General features: G+C 40.9%; 2 protein-coding genes across 4 annotated transcripts in view; both read right to left on the bottom strand.

Moving 5' to 3' along the window:
* The window catches only part of osbpl3b (oxysterol binding protein-like 3b), a 38,548-nt gene extending 24,876 nt beyond the window's left edge, over positions 1-13,672 (bottom strand). For 2 of the 3 annotated variants that reach the window (XM_078171785.1, XM_078171784.1), the window contains exon 1: positions 13,475-13,671. The gene's annotated coding sequence lies outside the window, so the exon portion shown is untranslated. Of the gene's footprint in view, positions 1-13,474 lie in introns of all 3 variants that reach the window. The other variant, XM_078171783.1, reaches the window with a different exon arrangement.
* Positions 13,673-14,759: 1,087 nt separating this feature from the next.
* spmip4 (sperm microtubule inner protein 4) lies at positions 14,760-23,076 on the bottom strand. The gene is made up of 8 exons (XM_078171221.1): positions 22,973-23,076; positions 19,627-19,722; positions 19,466-19,537; positions 19,360-19,389; positions 19,060-19,250; positions 18,890-18,978; positions 18,627-18,792; positions 14,760-17,204 (listed from the first exon to the last, which is right to left on the bottom strand). The coding sequence occupies exons 1-8, from the start codon at positions 23,074-23,076 to the stop codon at positions 16,117-16,119; spliced, it is 1,836 nt and encodes a 611-aa protein (XP_078027347.1). The 3' UTR covers positions 14,760-16,116.
* Positions 23,077-23,636: the final 560 nt, after the last annotated feature.

A 23,636-nucleotide genomic window follows, 5' to 3' on the forward strand; every position in this document is an offset into this window, starting at 1 on the left:
AATTGACTAAACACATCAGGTGATGAAGACTGTTAAATGTGCTTGAAAGCTCTGGAAAGCATAGTAAGTAAACCTTTTGTAGCAACATATTTTGTTGTCAGCTGTGTTCTTTCTGCTGCTATAAACTACTGGGTAATCACACAAGCAGAGTCATCTACTGGTTTGCTATGAATCAGACACGCCACGTGTGGACAACCACTTTGAAGTAGCAGCAAGGTTAATCGCATTACCTGCTCTGCATCCGCAAGCTTTGTGCTGCATAATGGCCATAGCCTCTCGTGTTGACAGACAAAACAGTAGTCATGTGAAACCTCCATCTTTCAGCCAAGCCTACACCACTGCCCAGTCTGTGGACCACAGGCTGCAGCTTACACTGACAGTGCTCGGCACCCAAAATGCAGCCGCAACAATGGATCAAAGTGGTAGGACACACAAAAGGAGGCCCCCAGCCGCAGGACAACACATCTTGTCCATTTGACAGCTCAACCAAACTAGGACAGACACAAACTGACAACCATAATTTATGACACAAAAGTGTAATTTATCTATTTATGTAGCTAGCTGGCTGGAGAGTGGATGAATAAATCATAGGAGTTGGAGAGGAAGCATTGAATACCTAGCTAGCTAGCTATCCAGTTCTGATTTATTCATCCACTTTCCACTGATCACACCAGCTCTTCGTAGGTCTGTCGAACCGTCATCCTTCAGGGCACTCTTTCATCTGACACAACAACACCACTTCTCGGGCTTTCACCGGTGCGAGGGCAGTATTAGACGTCACCGCTTCAGTAATTACCCTTTCTCACTGAAGAGCACACGCTCTTTGATGGCGATGAAGAAATGCAGTAAGTGATTGCAATAAAACTTATTAGATTACAGAGGAGCAGTGCTGCAGGGGCTGGGGTTACTGTTAGTGTGGAGCTTTCCTTCACCTGACAGACTGCGAATCACCTGTAAACAGAGAATATGAGGGGAAAAACAGCGTAGTCTAACATGAAGATGGTCTAAGTCTCACATAAGTGGTTGTGGCTCATGGTAACAAGCAGAACAGTCGTGCCTGAGACCACAGCTTATGAAAAGAGGGACGCTGACAGCCAGTGAGTGTTCGTTGAGTGGTCAGAGATACAGAGTGGATCACATGAACACTGACAGCTACTGAAGACAAAAGACAAACATGAGTCACAGAGAAAGTTCTACTGTCATCAAGACGGCCTCTCTTTCAAGTATGAATGCATGAAGACAAACAGATACATGGACATATGTGCAGTTCACACACAAACACAAATATGTACAAACAAATGCAAGGCTTTGGGATCAAGGGAAGTAACATGACGGAGGCAGACTTTATCTCTCTTGTACAACAACTGCTGACTGCTGTATTTGAATAAAGGAGTCCTCAGTGATAATGATGGTACTGACCTTTACAAAGAATGATTGTGATTCATGTATTCCATTAAATATCTATACCACTATGGACAAAATCCACATCATGATAAACTTCACAGCCACATAGGAAAAAGTCAAATCCATATTCATTATATTGAGTAACTGGTACACCAGGTCATAGTGGACAACATATGATATTTGAATAACATACGGTATACTCTCAAGTTTTTACGCTATAAATTATCTAAGATCCAGGACACTGCTTATTAAGATTTAAGGTCACATTTACAATTTCAAATGGGAATTTTTGTCACAGTAAAATGCAAAGAAATATCAAAGGACGTGGCATCATTCTACATTAGAGCTGCAACAATTAATCAATGAGTTGTCAAGTATTTAATTAATCGCCAATTAAACTGACATATATGGGTGCAGAAAAGGCACAAATTGGGGCACAAAAATTTACCAGATGCTCAAAATATTCTGGTCAAGGACCCCCAAACTCTGACCCATCACTCGTCATATGTGCCAACTCAGAACTGAAAAAAAAAACCTACGCCCTTGCTCCTCTATGACAAGATAGTTGGGAAGTCATCTTGGGCTTTGGGAAACACTGATCGACATTCTTCACGATTTTCGGACATTTTATAGACTAAACAACTATCAATTACTTGACAAAATAATCAACTGATTAATCGACAATGAAAATAATCATTAGTTTGTCTGTTTTACATCTGTTTAGACTCCCTGCCTATTCCAGTAAACTTGTAAGTTCAGCCTATTGGTAGTATAATATAAGCACTCATGTAAATCATTAGTTTGCCATTCTTCACCCTGTAATCTGTTAAAGAAACAGATAAACACACAGGTGCTCTTTTCAAAGTGTCTCTTGCACAAAAGGCTAAATCAGTTGCGTGGAGACGTGACAGACATCTGCTGAATATTCCAGTAAAGTGTGGGTGGGTGGAACCCACAACTGCTCTGTAATGAGATACCAGCGTGACACTCAGGGACAGATGTGTAACTAGCAGGAGCTTAAAAATCATACTGGCTGTTTATCACTTAGCAGAACTGTCATCCTAATGGAAAACCTCCATGTGATCCCCAGACTGCAAAAATAAAAGACTGAATTCAAAATGGTACAACTTCCCTGGAGAAGCAGTATCACAGCAAATATTCATTTTTTAGGGCTCTGTGGATGGCAGTGTCGAACTCTTGGTCAGACTGAAATATCTTAACAATTGGAGGGATCGCCATCAGATTTTGTACAGTCATTCCTTGGATGAATCCTGAGCCTCTCACTTTTCCTGACATTTGCTGTTTTAAGCGCAAAATCCTAACAATAGCCCCTTTATCATGCCTCTTCAAGGCAGGGATTTCGTGCCTTTCTGCTGCCTAGCTGTTTTGTACAAAAGGTACGACTGTGGAATGGGGGGACAGAATTGACTCGCCTTGAAGCCAGAATCAAAGGTAGTAACAGTGCCAAAAAACAGCACTAGTGTGACGTTTTGACGACATGTTATGCATGCAACCCATTATTACAGGGGATTTAAAAAGCAGCTGATAGCAGTTAGCAGCTAACTCAAAGAGAAAGAGCAGTGACCGAAGATTCCCACAAGTTGGAAAAACAATGATGTCTGAGAGTTCCTTGCCCTTCAAGCAAAGACCGAGATCAGCCGCCATATAACAGAGACAGTAAAAGATTTTTACATGTTGTTGTGGCAACATAATCGCTGCCTGGATTGTGTTCAGAGACAATGTTTCTTTCATGTAACAAAACACTACAATCATGTACTGTGTAGGCCTCAGAAGAGGGGTGCTTGGAGAGGATGGAGGGTGTACAAAGTGCAAGATCTTGATACCAGAAGTTTGGTTGTACATGCAGATTCCTATCTTAGGTTTAGGCGAGTGGATACTGTATTGCAAGAGTGCCTCTTTTGGTGGAAAACAAATAAAGCTCAGCATAAGTTCAATCAGGAATATTTTTTATTATGCTATATCCATTAACAATCCTCTCTCTATCCCACTCCCACCACTTCCACCAATCAGCTGGCTATAGGTGTTCCCTCTCCTGGTTAGCCAGTCAAACTTTGCCACAATCTCCTTCAGCCATTCATGTCGCTGCTGCCAAACTTTAAATCTGTTCCCCTCTCTGCTCCTGTCAGCTGTCATTTTAGGCAGCATTGTCGTGCCCTCCTCCACCCCATTCACCTCCAGTCACCTTATCCAGAGCCCAACACGAGCTCATCAAAAGCTCACTCCTCTTCACATCCAGATCCTCAGCTCTGTCTATATCTCATCTCATCACCACCATGGGGGGGGGGGGGGGGGGGTCCCTAATCAACTACGTCTTTACCACCCTCCTGGAATAAATGACATCACAATGGGGAAGACTTTTCAGATTTCTCATATTTATGTGCACATGTAAATAAATATTCTTTTCTCTTAGACCGAGTCTCTCCTGATTGAACTGAAATACACTTTCAGTGAGCACTGTACTGATGCATGCAGTATAAACATTTCTGCAACTTGTCAGATTTGTAGATTAGCAACATTTCCTCATTATGTAAATAGAAAACAGAATTTGCTCGGAATTATGTTTCCGTCAAAATGCATTTGCAGTTTTATTCATTTTTAGGAGACAGGGCTGTTTTGTTAACATGTATTGGGGGCGTTTTGCTTTTATTATATAGTATGCACTATAGAGTAGACAGGAAATGAAGGGAAAGTAATGGGAGATAACTTGGATAACCAATGATTATTGTTAGTAGTCTGTTATAATGTCAGAATTTCTTCTTTGTCTAGTGTTCTAAAACAATATATCACACTAGACAGTTAGAAACTCACAGCGGAGAAGCTGAAATCAATTTATGCTGAATATTTTTGCCCAAAAAACTACTTGATCTATTATTAACATAGCTGACAGTTAATTTTCTGTTAATTAACAAATTGTTTCAGCTCTACATGCAGCAAAAGTCTCCAGGTAGACTCATCACCGGTCACAGAACCTTCCAGGATGCTCAACAACATATTTCTATCACAATAAATCATGTACTTCCCATATATAAAGAGTAAACTGTCCAGTTGCACAAATGTCTGTAGTCACTAGCTGCTGAGGTTTCTGCCTTTCAAAACTCACATGCCTGGTTATGTTACTTTAAGGCATCCCATACAACTGTCAACAAATCCTAGGTCAGCTATAGATCATAGCTGAAGCTCTAGATTGCCTAATGTACTTTTAAACTGCACTAACTAGATTGACAGAGGCTGAAAGCCCTGTATTACATTCTGCAGTCCATGTTGCAGATGTTGCGCTGTCCTTCCACTGTCTCCAGAGTCTGCCAAAGGGCTGACAAGCCTAACAGGCTTTCAGGCATCATTAGGATGTGACTCACCAGAATAAGCGTCTCATGGTTGAACCCCCGTGGTGCAGCTTTCTCAGGAAATAGAGTCATGTTTGCAAAAAAGATGTTGGGCTGGGACGGACCCTACAACACACTCTCACTGCTCAGAAATGTGAAGTGAAAGTAGAAAAGACAGAATACTGCTGAGAGAAAGTGAACCTGAAGCTTCCTCGGGGGTTGGCATGGTAACATAGATGGAAGATTGTCTTTTACTGAGCAGATAAGATGATATTTAGATAAGCTTTAAATATGTGGGGGTTTGCATAATATCTTAAATAACATTAGATATGCAAAACTCAGCTGTGAGAGTTACATTATATTCCAATGCTGAGCCATGAAAAGCAGTTGCTCCACATGTTTATAGGGTCTATGTTTATAAAATGGCCAATGTTTATGCATAAAGCAAACAAAGCTGCAGGAATGGCTTCCTATAAAAAATGTTTTTTTTATTACACTAGATAAAACGAATGGCTCCTCAGCTTGAAGTAAATCTAATTCCATTTCCTTTGATGTGTGACAGGCCGGTTTGATGAAACAGAATTATCTAAATTGAAGAAAATCAATATTGATTTAAAAATGCGGCAAAAGGCAAAAAGCGCTCTGAGCTTCTCTCTGGTCTTTTCAGCTCTCGAACAATCAGCATAAACTTGACATAACAAATGGCCTCTGCATTCACCAAACACCTAACATGGTGTTGTGGCAACCACCTTATCTCTGCAGTCCACCAGCTATTCTCTGACAGATCATTCCTCTCAATACAAAGCTCTTTAGCGACAAAGCAAACTCTGGTAACTCCAGTGAGGCGAGTCATTTACCTTTCCTCTAATGCTGTCACCCATCCATCTGGATAAACCCAAATCAGAATCCCTTGTTTAATTCTGATTGCCTTTAATCATCCTCTGCAGGATAAACTCATCAGAAGCTGGTTTGTCATGACCACTCAGATTATTCCTCCTGTTTGCTTTGGGAACAGCGCAGTCGTTAAGAATATCTTCTGATAGCCCCTGCCCACCAAAGGAGACACACTGGACGCTCATTTGCTGCAAAGTCACTAATTCTAATATCAGTAATTGTATTACATTTGTGCATTACCCTTCTGGGATGATGCCACTTAGTCCTGGTTATTTCATTAAGTGAAATGCAAAACAACTCCTTCTTGGAAAGGGAAGAGAAATCCTGACATTAAAGGAGCAAAGGAAAGGGTGGGATCAGAAATCAGCAGAAAACAATACTCTCTGGCTATTTCAGCCACAGTTACATATGACACAGAGAGTATTGTGATTATGTCTTTGAGGGGAAAAAATCAACTTAATAAAATACAGAATATTTAGTCTAATATTTAAACTAAGAGTTTTACATCTTAGGAAATACTCATTGCTTTTTTCAAGACCAAGAAGAGATGACGAATGCGAGTAATCAATCTGTCCATTAAATATGAATCTACAGCCAGCAGCCAATTAGCGACTTGGACTCCAGTCAGACCCGAGTTACAAATTTGATGACTTTAGACTCCACTTGACAAAATCAAAAAAGACTTCACTTGGACTTGAGTCTTCTGACTTAAAAATACTTGACACCTTCCCAAGCCCAAAGATGAACAAGTATGTTATTTAAAAAGTGTGTCACGAATCATTTCCCCTCATTTCCTGTATTGACTAACATTAACACGATTCATTCCCAGCATTCCCAGCATTTCGACTCTTAACTCGCAAGACGATCCACTTTGTTTGAAATAATCTGACCACAACTAATGAAGTTACAGGAGAGAACCATGAAGATATAACAATAAATACACATTTTTTTAAAAGCACTTAGAATTTTTGCAAATGTATTTTATTATAACTGTATTGTCAAAATTGCATTACATTTGCCGAAGCATGCATTGTGACTTGTTTAGGACTCAGTTTAGGACTTAAGACTTGACTCTGGACTTGAGTGCAAAGACTTGAAACTTACTTGTGACTTACAAAACAATGACTTCGTCCCACATTTGTTAATGAGTTACCTTTAGATGTGCTTGTAGGTGGATTTTGTTACTTTTGGACAGAGCCAAGCTGGCTGTTTCCCATGATTCCAGTCTTAATGCTAAGCTAAGCTACGGGGCTGCTGGCTGTAGCTTCACATATATCCTACAGGCATGAGAGCACTGATTCTCTCATCGAATTCATGGCAAGAAAGCCAGTAAGCTTATTTCAAAAATCTCAAACTGTAGGATTAAAATTTAAGGTGTTTCACACTTACTGGCATTCAACGACAAGTTTTTATTTTTCAGATACTCAGCCAGAGCTCCTGAAAATAAATCATTATGCACTGTCTGCTTCACTGAATAAAAGCATCAGTCTGTTATAAATACAGAGGACTGAACACTGTCTTTATTCTCTTATTAATGGTGTCTCATACTCAGTATGCAAACATCATTAAATGATGAAGACACCCTCAACAAAAATAGCTGGGCTCTGATTGGAGGCCACTTAAGAGAAGAAGACAGGCAATTCAAATCTGAATGCATTGTTGTGTCATTCAAATCTGATGTGATGAGCGTTTCAGATAAGGCCCTTCAACAGGCTGCAATCAGTTGATGAGCAGGAGTGTCACTTCTATCTGAATCAGTGTCTTATCCAAGTCTGAGGAGTTATTCTGGTGAGAAGTACATGGGCAATTGCGCAGGAAGCAGTCCTAAAAGTCTCCGCTTTCTCCCCTGTGAAAGACTGTCACTTTGATCAGGTGCAGTAATTGCCATCTCCAGCCATTACTTCTGTTCTGCCCTGTATCTTTCCCCAAAAAAGACCTGAACAGTGTAACTGGGAGTTGGACAAAAAAGCACTTTTCTGAAATCCATCTGCAGAGTCAGAAGTTTTTCCTTCTTTAAAAATAATCATCTCGCAACATCACAGGTCAGCATGGCAGCATCCAGCAAGCCATTAGCCCAGATAATTGACACAGAGACAAAACTGGCTTCATCCCAGCATCAGATCTATTATTCATTAGTACATCTCTCAACTAAGCACGCTTGCCAGCCCACGTCCGCGTGTACTGCCACACCTTCTTTGAAAGAAACACGCAGATGGCAATGCATGCCCCTGATCTGCTTAAGACGTCGTAGTGAAAGGTTGCCAAGGCCAAGAAGGAGCCACTCCAAAAACCAGGCTCAAGCTGCTGAGCTTGGAGCGTGCATGTCTGTCTTCGCTATCAGCAATCTTACATTTTTAGTGGGATGAAATGGAGTTTGAAGCCTTCTCTACTTATCATATTCACCCCAAGAGAAATTGGTTGCAGAGGTATGGTTGCAATAATGAGGGAGAGACTAATAGAGCCCCTCCTCGATAACTTCCTGCAGCATAAGGCGTCTTTTCATTCATGCCTACAACTCCTTGACATTCATGTTTGACAGGCTTTCTATCATACCCTCTCACAAACGCATCCTGTTAATCAACCACATCCTCAACGCACTCCCTCCCCTCACACAACCCCATCATCCCCCTCTCTTCCTACATCTATTTCTTCTCATGTTTGCCCTGAGTGTGGCAGAGGTCCTCTCCTTTATTATATTCACAGTGTGAGGGAGTCTGACAGCCTCATAACTCAACACCAGCTCATTAGGACACAGAGTATCATCACAGCTTAGCTCAATGACAATAGAATGGGGAAAAACATATGTGCGAAGTGCTCTTCTCGATGTGTCGTGCAGCAACTTGCGTGACAGCCAATCCAGCTGTTGCTCTCCCAAATTAAAGACTACATTTCCACTCAACCACTGCTCCGATTAGGATGCGACAGCAGCATCTCCATCTCTATTCTCATATTAATTCAGAGGTGTTGACCCAGAGTGGAGGATGATGATGTTATTGAGAGGGCAGTTGTCATTGTTAGTATGCTGATCCTTCCTCATAACAGTGTGTAAAAAATAAGCCTAAAAAGCAGATATCACAAAAAACTGGAAGGAACATCTGTACTGCCACCAAGTCCTTGGAGTGCAGATATATTTAGACATGGCATCGTCTTCCGTTACCTTCCATTTATGGACAGACAGAGATAAACTGTCCGACTGAGAAGAAGAGTACCACATCTTGAGAGATTTACTTGATGCTTAAACTCTGGACTGGAGTGTGGATGAGCTCACAGCGTGACTCCCTGTCTGTAGAGTATATCATACGAGATAGACTGTCACAGCACCAGAAACTGACTCGAGCTGTCGCTGACAAGCTTGTGTTGTTTTTGTGGTTTGACTGCAGTTGTGTTTCTGAGGGCAACACTTGCACGGTGTGTTTGTGGTGTGATCAAATCTTGTCCACAGATATTTAAAGTTGGTCTGCCTTTTCTTTTTGTAGAGTTTTATTGACCTAATTTCCTGCAAAGTAACAGAAGTGTTTGAACCCAAAGTGACATTTTCACTATATGATGCTAACAGGAAAAACAACACTGTTTATTTCTGGCTTGATTTTACTGACTGAATCATCAAGCACGCACTGGACTGAAATTATGACTGATGCTAATAAACTGTCATTTTAATGTTTTATAATTCCCTTTTCTTTATGTTTATGCAGATGTAATGAAATCAGGAAAGCTGTCACTGTCTACCAACAAGATCAAAAGTCTGCGGCCACGCTAGCAGCTATGTGAGGCTGTACTTAGGCACAATGGTGCTTGGAGCAACATGCATGCTAACATGCTCACAGTGACAATGCTAACATGCTGATGCATAGCAGGTTGTATTAACAAGGTTCACCATTTTAGTTTAGCCTGTCAGCATGGTAACAATTACTAATTAGCACTTAACACTAGGGCTGCAACAACTAATCGATGACTAATCGACTACTGAAATAATTGGTGACTATTTTAGTAGTCGACTAATCGGTTTGTCATTTTTCATAGAAAAGTACTATAAAAGTACCCCAAAATACTTATTGCAGCTTCTTACCTTCAAATATTGGCAGCTTTACACACTCTCCCATGACGGTGAACTGAAACCCTTTGGCGTGAGAACGAAACAAGACATTGGGAGAGACAGATGGACATTTTTCAACATTTTACACACTTTTTTTTGATAAAATGACTAGTCGACTAAGAAATCATTGACAGATTAGTCGACAATGAAAATAATCATTAGTTGCAGCCCTACTTAACACAAGGGTAATTTTCATGGCAATGCATCCACCTGCTGTTGAGATATCTGAATCAAAGTGGTGGACCTACTGACCTGACTGCATGACTTAAAATGCCAGACAACCCCAAGAAAAGCAGCACTCAATATCTATCACACACACTGCATCAAATTTACACAGTCCAGAAAAGTAATGCTCAACTTACGGCCCACAGGTCAAATCTAGCCCGCAATAGGGGTTTGGGGATTTTCTTTTTTTCTTTCATTTTGATCACTTTAAAAAGCACTATTTTTAAAGACTATTTTTGGGCTTTTTGTCTTATTACAGTGTAGATAGAAAGTGACAGAAAAGGGAGAGAGATTGGGGATGACATGCAGCAAAGGGCCGCAGGCTGAAACTGAACCCGGGCCGCTGCAAAGGACTCAGCCTACATGGGGTAGACACTCTACTCACTGAGCTAGAGGCCACTCCTTAAATAATAATTTAACAAAGAAAAACTACTAAAAAAGTGCCAGGGAAGGACCCTCCAACAGTGGTCTGGGCTGAGCTCCGAAAGATGTAAAATCCAAGAAACACCCCTGCGTACACCAGACCTGTGTGGAGCTGCTGCAACTGGATTTGCCTCTTGGCAAAGATGACAGACAGAAAGGTGGAAAGCAGGCGATTAATGTATTATATATACTAATATATTATTTATAATTGTTTATTAACTTGCCCCTGAGTATCCCTGGTCTAGACTCTGATCCAAAATGCACATGCTCCTGACCAGAGACGCCATGTTTGGGTGAACCAAGAGGACCAAATTTCCTTTCTAAAGTTTCCTTTCCTTGCTTCCTTTTATGGTGCACAACATTGTTATACGCTGTATAAATGTTCACACTTTCACAGCTCTGTTTTTTAACCGGCTGGGATGAAACTCTCTGTCTCTCTCAATAAAATTTGACACTGCTACTGTTGTGCCAACAAGCAGGGGTGAAATTGAGCTGATCCTATGCAGTCTGAAACAAAACTGTTGTTGTTGGCAGAATTTGAATAGAAGAACCACAACCGACAAGGTGCTATCAGGAACATCCATCATTTTGGAAAGTGATTATCATGTAACAGTTTTTCAAATGAAATCATTACAATGATAATTATTATCTAAAACAGACAGAAGTCACAGTCTTTATGATTATACATAGCTAGGTATTACTTCAAAATACAATGTCTCAGCAATGACCCCTTGTCCAGATGGAAAAATGAGAAAAGATAAACTTAAAAATCTTACTCTCCATCTCAGAGCTGCCATCCTGAACTGTTTGAATAATTCAGCCAAATACAAGAGAATGACCAAAGCTGTATTGTTTCAGTTAAAAGTATCTGCTAGTGCTGCTCTTGTTAAAATTGCATGCTGTTACCTGATCTGAATCTAAGTGACTTATGAAAGCAGCTTCCTTCAGCGTCTCTTTGATGCCTGCCAGGAGGCTGAGGACAAGAGCAGCTACCTGCCATTAAAAAGGTGTCACTAATGACACAGTCCAGGTCACTCTGACTGGAAAACATGCAGACACACAAAATAACAAAATATCTAGACACTCACTGATGATTTTATTTATTCAACACAAGTGAAACTCTATTATTTTTGTTATTTCATGCTTTTAGTCTGTGCTACTTAGTGGAACAAACAGTTTTTATCATTTTTACCCAAACAAGAAAATGTGTCCAAATTGAAATGTAAGAAAAAGCAGATATGGTTCACAACTTTCTCTGTTGACCAAAACCACATCTACCTGTTTACATGTGAAACTGCATGAATTATTTATGGAGGCCTACCTGCCTACGCAAGTCGAGGCAACACCTGCCACACGCACGATATGCTGCTCACAGCAGCTGCTCTGCTACTCCTATTTATCCACTTCCTGCATTATTTACTTGTTGTTTAGTGGATATTCAAAAGACATACCTTTCTTTCTTTCTTTTTTTCTAAAGAAAAGTGCTGGAGCAATGCTACACAGGTTACTGAATAACTTGGCGACTGAATAAATTACAGCTTGTGCACATTTATTCAAAGATTCAGCTCGGGGCTGGGGGAAAGCTGAAATTACAGTGGAGGTGACCTCATGCGATGCAATGCCCCACTGCTGTTTTAAGTATATGTCTTGCACAGACAAAGACATTTTTGTTTTTTTACTTTCCTGCTGCTGCATTCCACAGATTCTATTGATTCCTCTCTCTCACAGTCTCCCTGTGTTTGACTGCAATCACTGACTTGGGTGTGATAGGAAAAAAAAACCTCAGGAGCTGCAAGGAGAAGAATAACACACTGGCAAACAAATAACACTCTGAGCCAACTGAACACAAAAGCAAAGTGTCCAGCCTCTGAGAGTTTTTCCACTGTTTGTGATTTGCCCTTCACCTGCATACCAATCTGAGGCAGGACGTGAGCACCGTCCACCTTCTTTCCTCCATGTCATGTAACTCTCAACGGCCCCTATTGAGCCTCCCATAAGTTCCAATATACACAAACAGCCCCTGAAAAGCCTCCTCTGTTGCACTGTTGACACAACACCCATAAGAGCCTAGATAACCCTGTAAGTCCTAAAATTATAGCCACTCTGCAAGTGAGCCACAGGACCGAACAGAACAACTTTCACTCAACCACATTTTTTTGGGATTAACGTAGACATTTGAGTGGAAGGTTTTGGTAAAAACCCCACATTCAGCATGAGTGTCACTGTTATTATGGTGGATTTACACAAAACTGTAATTATGAGGGAGTTGGCTATAAAATGGCGTACATATTCACTTTTGTCTGCCATCTTTATAGTCACAAAAATATTGAAAAAAAATCTCCATATTCCTGTTTTAGCTCTAAACAATGTCGGTAATTGATGAGTTGGGTGTATATGGGTAGATGGGTAGGTTGGGTATACTTGCCTAAATATTCCAGTGTCTTTTTGGTTGATAGGTGGGTCTCCCCCATAAAGACCTGCGTAAACCCTCCACTACACCACTGCTGTCTACTGACTGAGATGCTGAGCTCAGGCTCTGATTAAACCTGAAAATGGATCCTATCACACACACCTACATCCACTCTCACTCAGCCTGAGAGATGCAGCCACTCATACATGAGGGCACATTATTCATAATGTTGGCTTGTGACTGGCTTCTCTTGCTGCTCTCATCCTGTGTATTGATACATATGAAAACTAGTAGATACTTGTCTATAGTTGTATAGAGAAAGAGGAAGATGGCTCAGAGTTACCATGGAGACTAAAAGGATCTACTGGTGTTTGTTGTGTGAATCACATGTTATGATCACAACAGGAATATTGCAAAACATCGACTGTGTGAGGAAACCCAACAGAAGAGTTTAACCCGGCGTTCAAAGTGATGTACTGATAAGTGCAGTTTCACTTTGAAGCTTTAACAAGTGAACGCCGACATTGTGCAGCTGTTTAAGTGTTGGGAAATGTCTCAGGTATATGCTGCCTCAAAGAGCAAGAAAAAAAAGCACTGCAGTGAACTTTTAAACGACTCACATCATTTCCAATAAAATGAAACTGATTTTTTCTTATCAGAGGAGGAAAAAGCCGCACTCACCTTGACAGAGTTGCAGATTTGAATTCCAGGTGATGAGGACAGAGATGTTGGGAACAGTCGCTTTATCTCACCCTACTGAGAAAACACAGCCAATAAACAGGAGATACTTTAACTACAGCCTCAAACACACAGCAATTTCCAGTCTGACATGCACACACATGCACCGTCCAGCCCCGCTCTGAGGAGCATCAGTCTCTCCACCGCTGTATGTGGGAGGGCGGTGGTGCGTGACTGACCGAAGTCAACTCCAATTAAACTGCAGCCAAAGCTTAGCGTCACCTCGAAGGGGCGTGGCTTGTGTCATTGACATCTTATTTTCCGTGACGTATTGCGGAGGACCCCAAAAAACAAGGACACACAAGTCAAACTCATCACTCCGCAAGTGAGTCATTTAACTGGGGACTTTTAATTATGATTTAATTGCAAATGCATTTTCATGACACATTCTTATGTCCACTGGTAGATAAGAAGTGGAATTATGCTTATCTGTTTTTGGGAACTGGGTGATGTGGTAAAAATGATGTCAAAGGAGCCAAAATGACAAGATAACTGTCCTAAGATAAGAGGAAATGAAGTCAGAATGATAAATGACAAAACTTGGGACCAAAAATGATGTTATGCTGCCACCTGCTGGACATATGGTTGAATCACAGCTTTCCAGTCATGCTCATGGCATAATGACAAACATGTAAAACAAAAAATATATTTGCAAACAGTGTTTTACAAACAAAATATTTGCATATGCCCACTCAGAGAAGCAAGTTTAAAATTTAATATGATTTTGAATGTGACATAATTGCATGTTTTCTTTTATGAAAGCAGGATTTGTTGCACATGCACAATAGCAAAACAAGTAACAAATAAAAACAACACCACCACCAATCTTGTCTTGATTAGAAAAAGCCTTACAGTGTGTCTACAATATTCAGGGAGAAAACTGCACAGGTCCATTTTGCTGTGAGAGCTATTATCATTGCTTTTTTTCCCTCAAAGTCTGGATGAGAGGCTGTTATATCACACAAGGCTGCAGGCTGCTGCTCAAGGACTTTCTGTCACAAAAAGAAACCTTTCACACAGAGTCCTGACTGCAACAGATTACGTGCAAAAAGGCATTTTTTTTCCCTTTCACACCGGTGAGCTGGAAGGTTACTGCAGCACCTACGATACAGAGGGGTGGATTCCATAATACAGCCAACACAATGCTGTGTGGTGAACTCTGTGTGACATTTGGGAAGGGGGGGGGGGGGGGGGGGGATCATCTTCATACAAGTTTTCTCCTGTAAAATTAGAAAAGGTTGCAGTAAAGACCAAAGTATTCATCTTACAGCTGCTGAATATTCCCTCTGTGTGGACTGTGCAGGCAGGCTGAACTCAGAAGTGAGCTTTGAAGGCTGTTCCTTTTATTTCACCCTTGCAATCAGCCGTGGCTTATGGGAGCCTTATGTAAGACCATTATTCTATAATACATCCGCTCTAATGAATACTGCAAATTAAATGCTTAGAAGCAAAGAGCTAATTAACAATGTGCTGCAAATTGGCTGTTTACTACGAAATATTGAGGAAGTACTGAGTTAAATAAACAGTCTGGATGGCTGCTTGAACACATATGAATCACAAACTGTTTTATTGAGAGCATGTGAGAAATCAGAAAGCTGTTACTGTCACTCTGATTTTGTGACAACCATTTTTGGGTATGAATAGTATGGTAGAAACTTATAGCCATAATAACTTGAGCCTTAGAAGTAGAAGCCACTGAATATCTTATTGTGAAATTCAGCCACGGATAATGTTGAAACTGAAACACCTCTGAATTGATTGCATTAAAATATTTTATTTTTAGTACAATCATTCAGAATTTAAGTGTTTTAATTGGTGTGGTTGTCCCCTAAGAATTTTCTTTTTTTTTTCAGTCATTCTGATAGAAATGTCCATATTCGAGAAACTAGATTTGATTTTGTCAAATTTTGAAATTTTTGAAATGGACCAATCTAATACGTGCAACCTGATTTTTTTCTTTTGCTTTTTTTTTTTTAAATATTAGACACTCCAATTTTCTACATGAAACCATCTACATTTTCAACCTTAAATCTTAAAATCAGGCTTCACCATTTTAGATGACCCTCTGAAAATTTCAAGGAGAATTCAGAACATATAAAGTCAGATGTTTTGCTATAAATGCTGTGTTAAAGTAGAAAATGACAAATTTTGCTTTAACATATGAACTGAATTTTGATTGCACAGTGTAATGGCTACAGAATAATTACATCATCCGCGTTTAGATTGGTTCCCTGTAAGTCTCGCTTTCACAATGCAGCTCTGAAAAGTTTCACCATTAAATTATTCAGTGGTGGTTAAACTTTATTCGCTTGCTTCAAAGATTCAAATCATTACGACTATTATTTTTTATGGTGCAGGAGATAGAGCAGGTCGTCTACTAACGGTCCACTGAGTGTGTGTGACTGTTTAAAACTGAGAAGCACGTGGCATCTTATATAGAAGCCTCAGCCACCAGTGTGTGAATAGGTGAATATGACATGTTGTGTAAAGGTGCTTTGAGTGGTTGGAGGACAATAAGATGTTATACACGTGCAGGTCCATCCATTGACCATCTTTGCTTCAAGGCTGTAAAAATGTCCGTCAGGTTATCCATGCAGGTAGTAACAGTTGATCCCATAGAAGTCATGTTTTCTCCCTGTGACGACATTGTCTCTCAGGTTCACAGCAGCACGTGTGATGGAGCTGTTAAAGTCATTATGGGCCTTTGACTTACTGAATGAATTTTGAAGGTCCCGGAGGCTGAGAGATGTGGCTTCCCCACCCACAGTCCCAACTCTGTCCACCGGGCAAATGCCAGGCAGGACAGGAGGCCTCGGCAGGATGCAGGGGTTACAGAGACTGTGTGGCAGCTCTCTGCTCTTTACCAGTTTCCCCTGCTCTGACGCTGCCCTTGATGATAACTCAGCATGAGATTCAATACCTGCCAGGTCTTTGGCGATGGATGACGGACTAATGCTAGATACATTTCTTCCAGCTTTAAAATATTCCTTTGTGCTGCTGGGTTCATCCTTTACACACAGGCTTTTCTCCCTGTTGACCTCCATCTCTCCCTGGGAAAGTGGGCGGTGGTTCAGGTCTAGAGGTCGCTCTGTGGCAGCGTTAGCCTCTTGGCTGCTGTATGACACTGATACTTGCATTGGACTTTCATAAAACTGGACTCTGCAGTTTTCCCTCTCCCTGCCCTCGTGCGCAGAGCTTTTGCTCTCAGTTTGTTGTTTGTGTAAGACCTCCTGGGACAGCTCAGCACTCTGTGCTTCTGTGGAGCCAGAGCTGTACTTTGATTGACTATGACCCCTTTGGTTTGGATCTGGTGCCTCATTAAGCTTAGCTGTGATCTCCTGTGGCCTGTGTTGGTTCATAGTAGCTGAAGCAGTGCCTTGGTTTGGAGCTGGAGATAGATTTGGGAGTTCAGTAGCAGCGGTACTGCAGGTGCTCCCCTGTCTTCTTCTACTTCCTCCTCTGGGTTTAGAGGGAACAAATACAGGAAAGGACCTTTCTCTCTGTCGGGAAAGGAATTCAATAGGATTAGTATTGCACACTGTTAATGCTTCTGTAAAAAGGTACAATGTTCCCAGATATTTTACCAGTGGTGCAGTGTGTGAATTCACCCCGGTGATGTCATTCAATTTTTCCTTGAAGTCGTCTATCTTAAGAGGATTTGCAGGCCCCGATCCTTAGAAATATCAAATACAGTATTATTGGTTATTGATCTAAAAATGATACATATTGTTACTGGATTACTTTACAAAGCGGCTGCACACACAGGCTTTCATCTTTACCAACAACAAAGTGTACTCTGTGTTCTTACACGCTCTTTTTCAGCTTCCTGCTAAGGGACTGAACAATAATATTTGGGGAGGAGAGGGGTGAGAGAAGAAGGAGAAGGCTGTCATTTTTCTTTTCGCTGAAAGAATGGTAGTCTAATTTTTTTGGGACAGCAGGGGATGGATTGTATTTCATTTCAGCCTTCCCTTGCAACAGGCACAGCTTCCATGTATGCCATAGTTCATAAAGGTTTGCTTTGCTATATGCAGAGAACAATAGTCCCATCTTTAAATGAAATATAAAGCCTCTTTAGTAGTTCCTGATAAAGTTTCTAATAATATAGTCCCCAATAAATTCAGGCACAGCTAGTTCATTCAGAAACATTTCCGTCTTGCACCTTTTCACACATGCCATGGCAATGGTGGAATAGATGGGGCAAGGGACAGTTGGGCAAATGACGGTAAAGCAAAACTTACAGATGCCAACCGCTATGAAACGTAAGGGAAGAAGCCAGGGCAAGACTAATGTATGCATACACACAACATGACAGGTGAGGAGCTGTTTTTGTAATGTGTGTAATAATTAACAAGTTTGCAAGATAAGTAATGTTTTAAATGCTAGACCGTAAACAAGTCATAGATTCAAATACGTCATCAGCAGTGTCTTGTGATTGTCTTTCTTCAGACAGATGTAACCCTTTACATGCTCGTCCCTACAATGTTACCACTTACAATCACAACCTGAAATGGTGTAGACATTACCATTAATTAAAAGAGGAGCAGTATGTCATGTCTGAATCATTTGTACTGGACATTAAACAGATGTTACTCCGTGAACGAGTGGGTACGTTGATGACGTTTCTGTGAAGGAGTGGGTGTGTGTTTTGCTTGCATAAAACCAGAAGGAAACAAACATGTAAGGGTGACGAAGAAGGGTCATTTACACAAAGACTCCAATGATAATGTCTAACTGGAGAGATGATGAGATTTGGAAACTCATCATGTCCTGCCTTCTGCACAATTTGCTCAGGCACTGTTTTGGAATTCGTGTGAGAAAATGGCTTATGTCTTGAGGTAGGAAATTGAGGGTACAGATTTCCCTGAATATCCCCTGTTCCCATTCACACATGACCACACGCATGACCACATTTCCTGCATGTGGTCATGTGTGACCACATTTCCTGCATGTGGTCACACATGACCACATGCAGGAAATGTTCCTGAACATTTCAGGGATAGACTGCGTCTATAAAAGGTGCTCAGGCCCACTCCCCACCCTGGTAACTTTTGTACAGTCCCTAACATATTAGCATACGTTTAGGCTGCTTTACCTGTGTGGTGCATTTGGTAGGAGGTGACCCAGTGTGTCCTTTCCAAATTTTTCAGCATGTTGCTCGTCCGCTCAGACAACGATAAATCCCAGTCACGAAGTTTAGGGTTGGGCTGCACTGTCTTTGGAGGAGTGGGGTAGAAGACCTGGGTGTGTCCCTTCAGTGGCTTTGTATGCTTGAGAAAGAACATTGGTGCATTTAGAAAAGGATCAGAGCAATTATTAGTGACAATGTGAAGCCAAATACAGTATTTCACCACTCACATCAAAGAAGCCGTGTTCTCCAGGCCACATAACAGCTTTCTTCCTGGTTTTCATGGGTGTCCTCAAGACCTCGTGTCTGTATGGGCTGCCTGCACATGAAGACAAATATAAATCTCTCTGGAAACCTTTATTATAACATCACCTTTCACCACAACATGTTGCCCTCCTACCTATAGTTTTGCTCAGCAGAGTGACGTCCGGTGCGCTATTTGGGACGAGGGGGTGGAGGAAGGTTTGGGAAGCAGCTCTGACTCCTGTGTCGGGGTCATCTGGAGGGTGGAAGGATGGGAACATTGCAAACTTGGAGATGTGGGACGAATAGGGATGCTCTTTTAGAGTGGCAATCTTTATCATTTTCTCCCTGTTAGAGGTACCAGGAAATTAAATAAAAATGAATTGTATTTTGGGACACAAGAAGCCTTAAATGCAAGAGGGGAAATAAATCAGTCTAACAATCAGAAAGTACTCACGCTATATTTATATCATTTGGTTTTGGTATGCTGAGAAAAGAAACAAAATTAATGTCATCATTCATGTTAATGATGACTATTTTTATGATTATCAATGGCTACTCACAGCTGGTCACTGAGACGAACTTTGCTTTTACTTCTGCCAGTGTTGTTGTAACGCTGTTGACTGGTGACGTGTCTGTAAAGGCAAAACAACAATTCATAAAAAGGCCAAATGTGGTGCATTAAATATTTAATTTCTATGCAGATTTTTTTTTTTACACTCACTCAGATGTGATGGCTCCTCCATAACCAGAGTGATAATAGCCGTTTATATGAGGCGGCACACTGTCGTTCAGTGAGGACATGGGCTCCATCTGACTGCTGGAACAGAGGAGGGTGAAGGCAGGATGAAACTCTAGGGAGGGAGAGTTAAATGAGGCCAAATCTGTGCTGAAACCTTATCTGGTTTTTTTTTGAGTTTCATGAGTTTTAATTCACAGTATTGTATCATGTCTGTTTAGCTTGCTTGCCTGGTAACTGAAATATTTCACAATACCAGTCAGTGGGAGAAGAGATGTTTCCACCAGTATTTAGTCCCTAAATGCAGAGCCGGAACTACATATTAAGTCATATCAGTTGCTTAGGGCCCCCTGAGGGGTGTACCAAGAAGTGATATAGGAGGTTAGTGAGGTATGTTGAGTCTGAAGCCACAGTTCTCCATCCTATGAAGGTGGCTTCCTTTTCACTTGGCTATTGCCATGGTAACTTATGCTACAGATTTAACCTGGTCAGAACCAATTTTTTGTTCTGAGTTTCAGCTTGAAATCGACTAAAAAGCACTTTTCAGGGCTCCTTTGAGTACTGTCACCGTCTTCAATGTCTATGAGTGATACAGATTCTCAGCTGAAAAAATTGATTTCGATGTATCATTCATTATGAGACAGTGTCAGACCTAAATGCAGTTAGTTAGGTAGTTTACAGTATATAGCATATTTGCTATAGCATACAACTTTGAATATTTGTTTCAAAAAACTGATTTAACTGTTACCAAAAGATATGACAATGTGATACAGCAATAATCACAAAACACATTGTCATGTTCACTTACCTGGGCAGTGGTTAAGAGTAATCAGTGGAATAGATTTAATATTTATGAATGGCAGAAAAATGGAAGAAGTCTGTTTTATTCTCCCGGTGCAGATATGGGAAGCAGTCGTCTTAGTCCAGATGGAAAAAAGTGGAAACGCTGGAGTGTTCTTTGACAGGACAGGGCTCCCTCGTCTTCACTTGTGACCAGTGAGGTGGGTTTGGATTCCTGGGACAGCCAGAGTGATGGTGTTACAATGAACAATAGGATCAGAGTGAGTGACATCCAATCCAGCCCACAGCACAGAGTGTGTGAGCAGAGGTGTGGTTTAAAAAGCTTTTCTAAGACAGACTGAAACAACATCACACATTTTGTTTGCTAGGACCTGAGAAAACAAAACAAAACTGTAACCTTTTGAAATTAATGTTTGTGCCTGTCGTACTGCCCGGCTTACAGCTGTAACAAAAGTGTGGTCAAGATGTGCTGATGTTCTATATTACGTCAATATTTTTATATCCGCTGGGCAATCACTGCTCAGGATGCCCATCATCCACTCATCAATGATGACTGGATGATATTACACATCCACAGTTTGGTGAACTCATACAACTAAGCATGGGATGGAATGGAAATCAAGCCGGGTCCGCTTCAGAACACGCTGACACCAGATACAAGCTGTGTGCAGTGTGTGGTGTTTGGTTACAGGAGTCGTGTTTCATTGTCTCCATTCCTATGCAACATAGAAATAGTTATACATTCAGACTCTGTGTCTCTGACAAAGCCACAAAACGGGTTCAAAGAAAGTCTCAGGAACAATCTAGAAGATAATTTCAGTCTGAGGATCATCCTGATCTCATGTTGATTTTGACATTATGTGCTCATTTTATAGACCATCTTCCTCCAGGATTTAGTGGACAGCTAGCCGTGCGCTGTCCGTAGTGCTGTTACTCTGCCATGACTGAGCAGGAATAGAGCTAACTTATCACTCTGGACCACACATAAAACTCTGGTGAAGGTAAAAATAAAAATGATAGTGTGTCAAGAGAGTTCCTAAAACTTCTTATTAGAGGATTTGTATTAATCCTCAAACTCCATTTGAGATTTTGTCCCAATTAAGGAACCTCACTGTGTCAGTCCCCACTGAATGAAATAATAGTGAAGCAAAATAATCCCTAATTTTACTAAGAGATCCCAGAAAGCCTGATGGTCTCTTGCCCACATTTTTGGGATCGACTCAAGCCTCACATGCTTTATAGTGATATGAAAACAACATTGCTGGCACTTAGGGGCGGCCAGTATACCAATATCAAGTATGAGTGTTGTCTTTTGGTTTAAAAGGCTGCATAACAGTAAAATGATGAATGTTTTTGGACTTACCAACTGTTCTAGCTGCTCTATTATTGCCTTTACCCATTTGTCAAAAATCTCACTGTGTAAATATGTTGTGAAAGCAGCAATAGTCAAATCTAAAACATTGATACTGAAATATTTAGTAAAAAATATTGTGATAATTGATTGTATTTTGGTATAGCAGTAAATAAACACAAGTAAATATGCAGCAAACAAATTTTAAAAAATCCTTCAAAAACATTAAAACTCAGCAAATCTACTTCATCAGGACTGTGTGGGGGTAATCTGATCAGACTGTATCCAGAAAGCAATCAGCTGTCATTAGATTGTGATTTAAATGTAGCTAAATCCCGATTGGTGTACAGAGATGTGTGACATCACCATTTCCTAACTGAGCCTGTAACAAACTGCACAGACAGAGACATCGAAATCTCTCATGTGACATACCCAAAACTTTAGCAAGAAATAGTGTGTTCATGTGGGATCCCATTACTCATAGTGAGAAGCTGATTAAAAAAAACCTGAGTCTAAACACCAGTTTTTACAAAACAGGGAAGACTTACAATAAAATCAATGCAGCTGCCTCTCTTTGGACACGACTGCTTTTCAAGCAGCAATGTTTGCCTTGTTTGTTGGCTTTAGACCCATATTCTGCATTGTGCTTTTTAATTGGGATTCCCCAAAGACCTTGTCCAAAGTCTCAGCAAAAACACCCAGGACCCATCAAGCAGCCTAAGCTAAGTCCAGTAACCAATTACCCTGCTCTGCCCCAGCGGAGCAGCCGTCCTCCGGATTACATTCCCTGCTGCTGCATTATAAATGTGCCCCGGCCTGCAGTGATTTCCCTATAATATTAACTTATTGCGCACATGCAGGTTGATGCTTAACCCCTACAGAGTTGTTCACGTTAACAGAAGTCCAGCTTAATCTGTAGTTCTTATAATTACCTCATCAATAACCTCTGAAGCACTGATGAATTAATCCACCTCTCTCTGAGGGAAACACGTGACATTGGTTATTTTTTCCAGTCATGTTGCAAATTGCCATCTTAAAGTGGAATTGGACAACTTTTCCAACGACACGACACACTGCATTTTTCCACTTTAACCCCATGGGTCAAAAAACCTGGTAGAGACTCAAAAGCTTTGGGTCCAAAGTGACCCCTGAAACCAGCCAGTCCTCCCAAACCACTACCTGGCCCCAGTTTGCTCTGTATCAGGGGCGTAACACAGAATTCTGGGTCCTACTATGCATACGATCTCTCCCTTTGGACCCCTGCCCTTCCTGTCTTGATCCATGTCTCCCTCATGCACCTAGATTTTTTTTTCTTTTACAAATGAGTTTGCTTTTCTTTCTTTCTTTTCTTTTATGTAACTCCAGATTTCTCTTTCTTAGGGAAAGATGTAAAAGTATATGTTGGTGCTCCAGCAGCATAAGTGATCACTCACTTGGCTTTAGAGACAAATCCTAGTGCAGGGGCGGACTAAATCATTAAGGGGTGAGAGGGGCCTGAGAGAGCATCCACTATTTTATGTAGAAAGTTCAGTCTTTATTTATTCAGCCAATTTCAATTAAGTTATGGCTCTAATTATTTAGAAATAAAAAACTGCAAACAAAACCATCCATTTTATTTTGCACTTTTCGCGGGCTGCATCAGTCCCACTTTTGCCCCACTACAATGCCCCTGCTTTGTTTCAGTTAGTTTTTGATGAATAATTTAGGAATATTCACCATAAAACACTCCAAACTGAAAAATCAAAAATAAAATTTTGATACAGGGCCTGGGCAGCAAATCTATACTGAAAACTGTTTGTTTCATCGGTGTGCTCCAAAATGCACCACATATGAGTGTGCTCTG

This window comes from Epinephelus lanceolatus, chromosome 10 (genome assembly GCF_041903045.1).
Source record: "Epinephelus lanceolatus isolate andai-2023 chromosome 10, ASM4190304v1, whole genome shotgun sequence".
Classification (NCBI taxonomy): domain Eukaryota; kingdom Metazoa; phylum Chordata; class Actinopteri; order Perciformes; family Serranidae; genus Epinephelus; species Epinephelus lanceolatus.

Coding starts and splice junctions, on each gene's coding strand:
- spmip4 (XM_078171221.1), bottom strand. CDS start 23,076: ATGGATCAAGACAGGAAGGGCAGGGGTCCAAAGGGAGAGATCGTATGC. Junction 19,251..19,359: donor CCAAATGATATAAATATAGC/GTGAGTACTTTC, acceptor TACCTCTAACAG/GGAGAAAATGATAAAGATTG. Junction 18,793..18,889: donor GAGAACACGGCTTCTTTGAT/GTGAGTGGTGAA, acceptor AAGCATACAAAG/CCACTGAAGGGACACACCCA.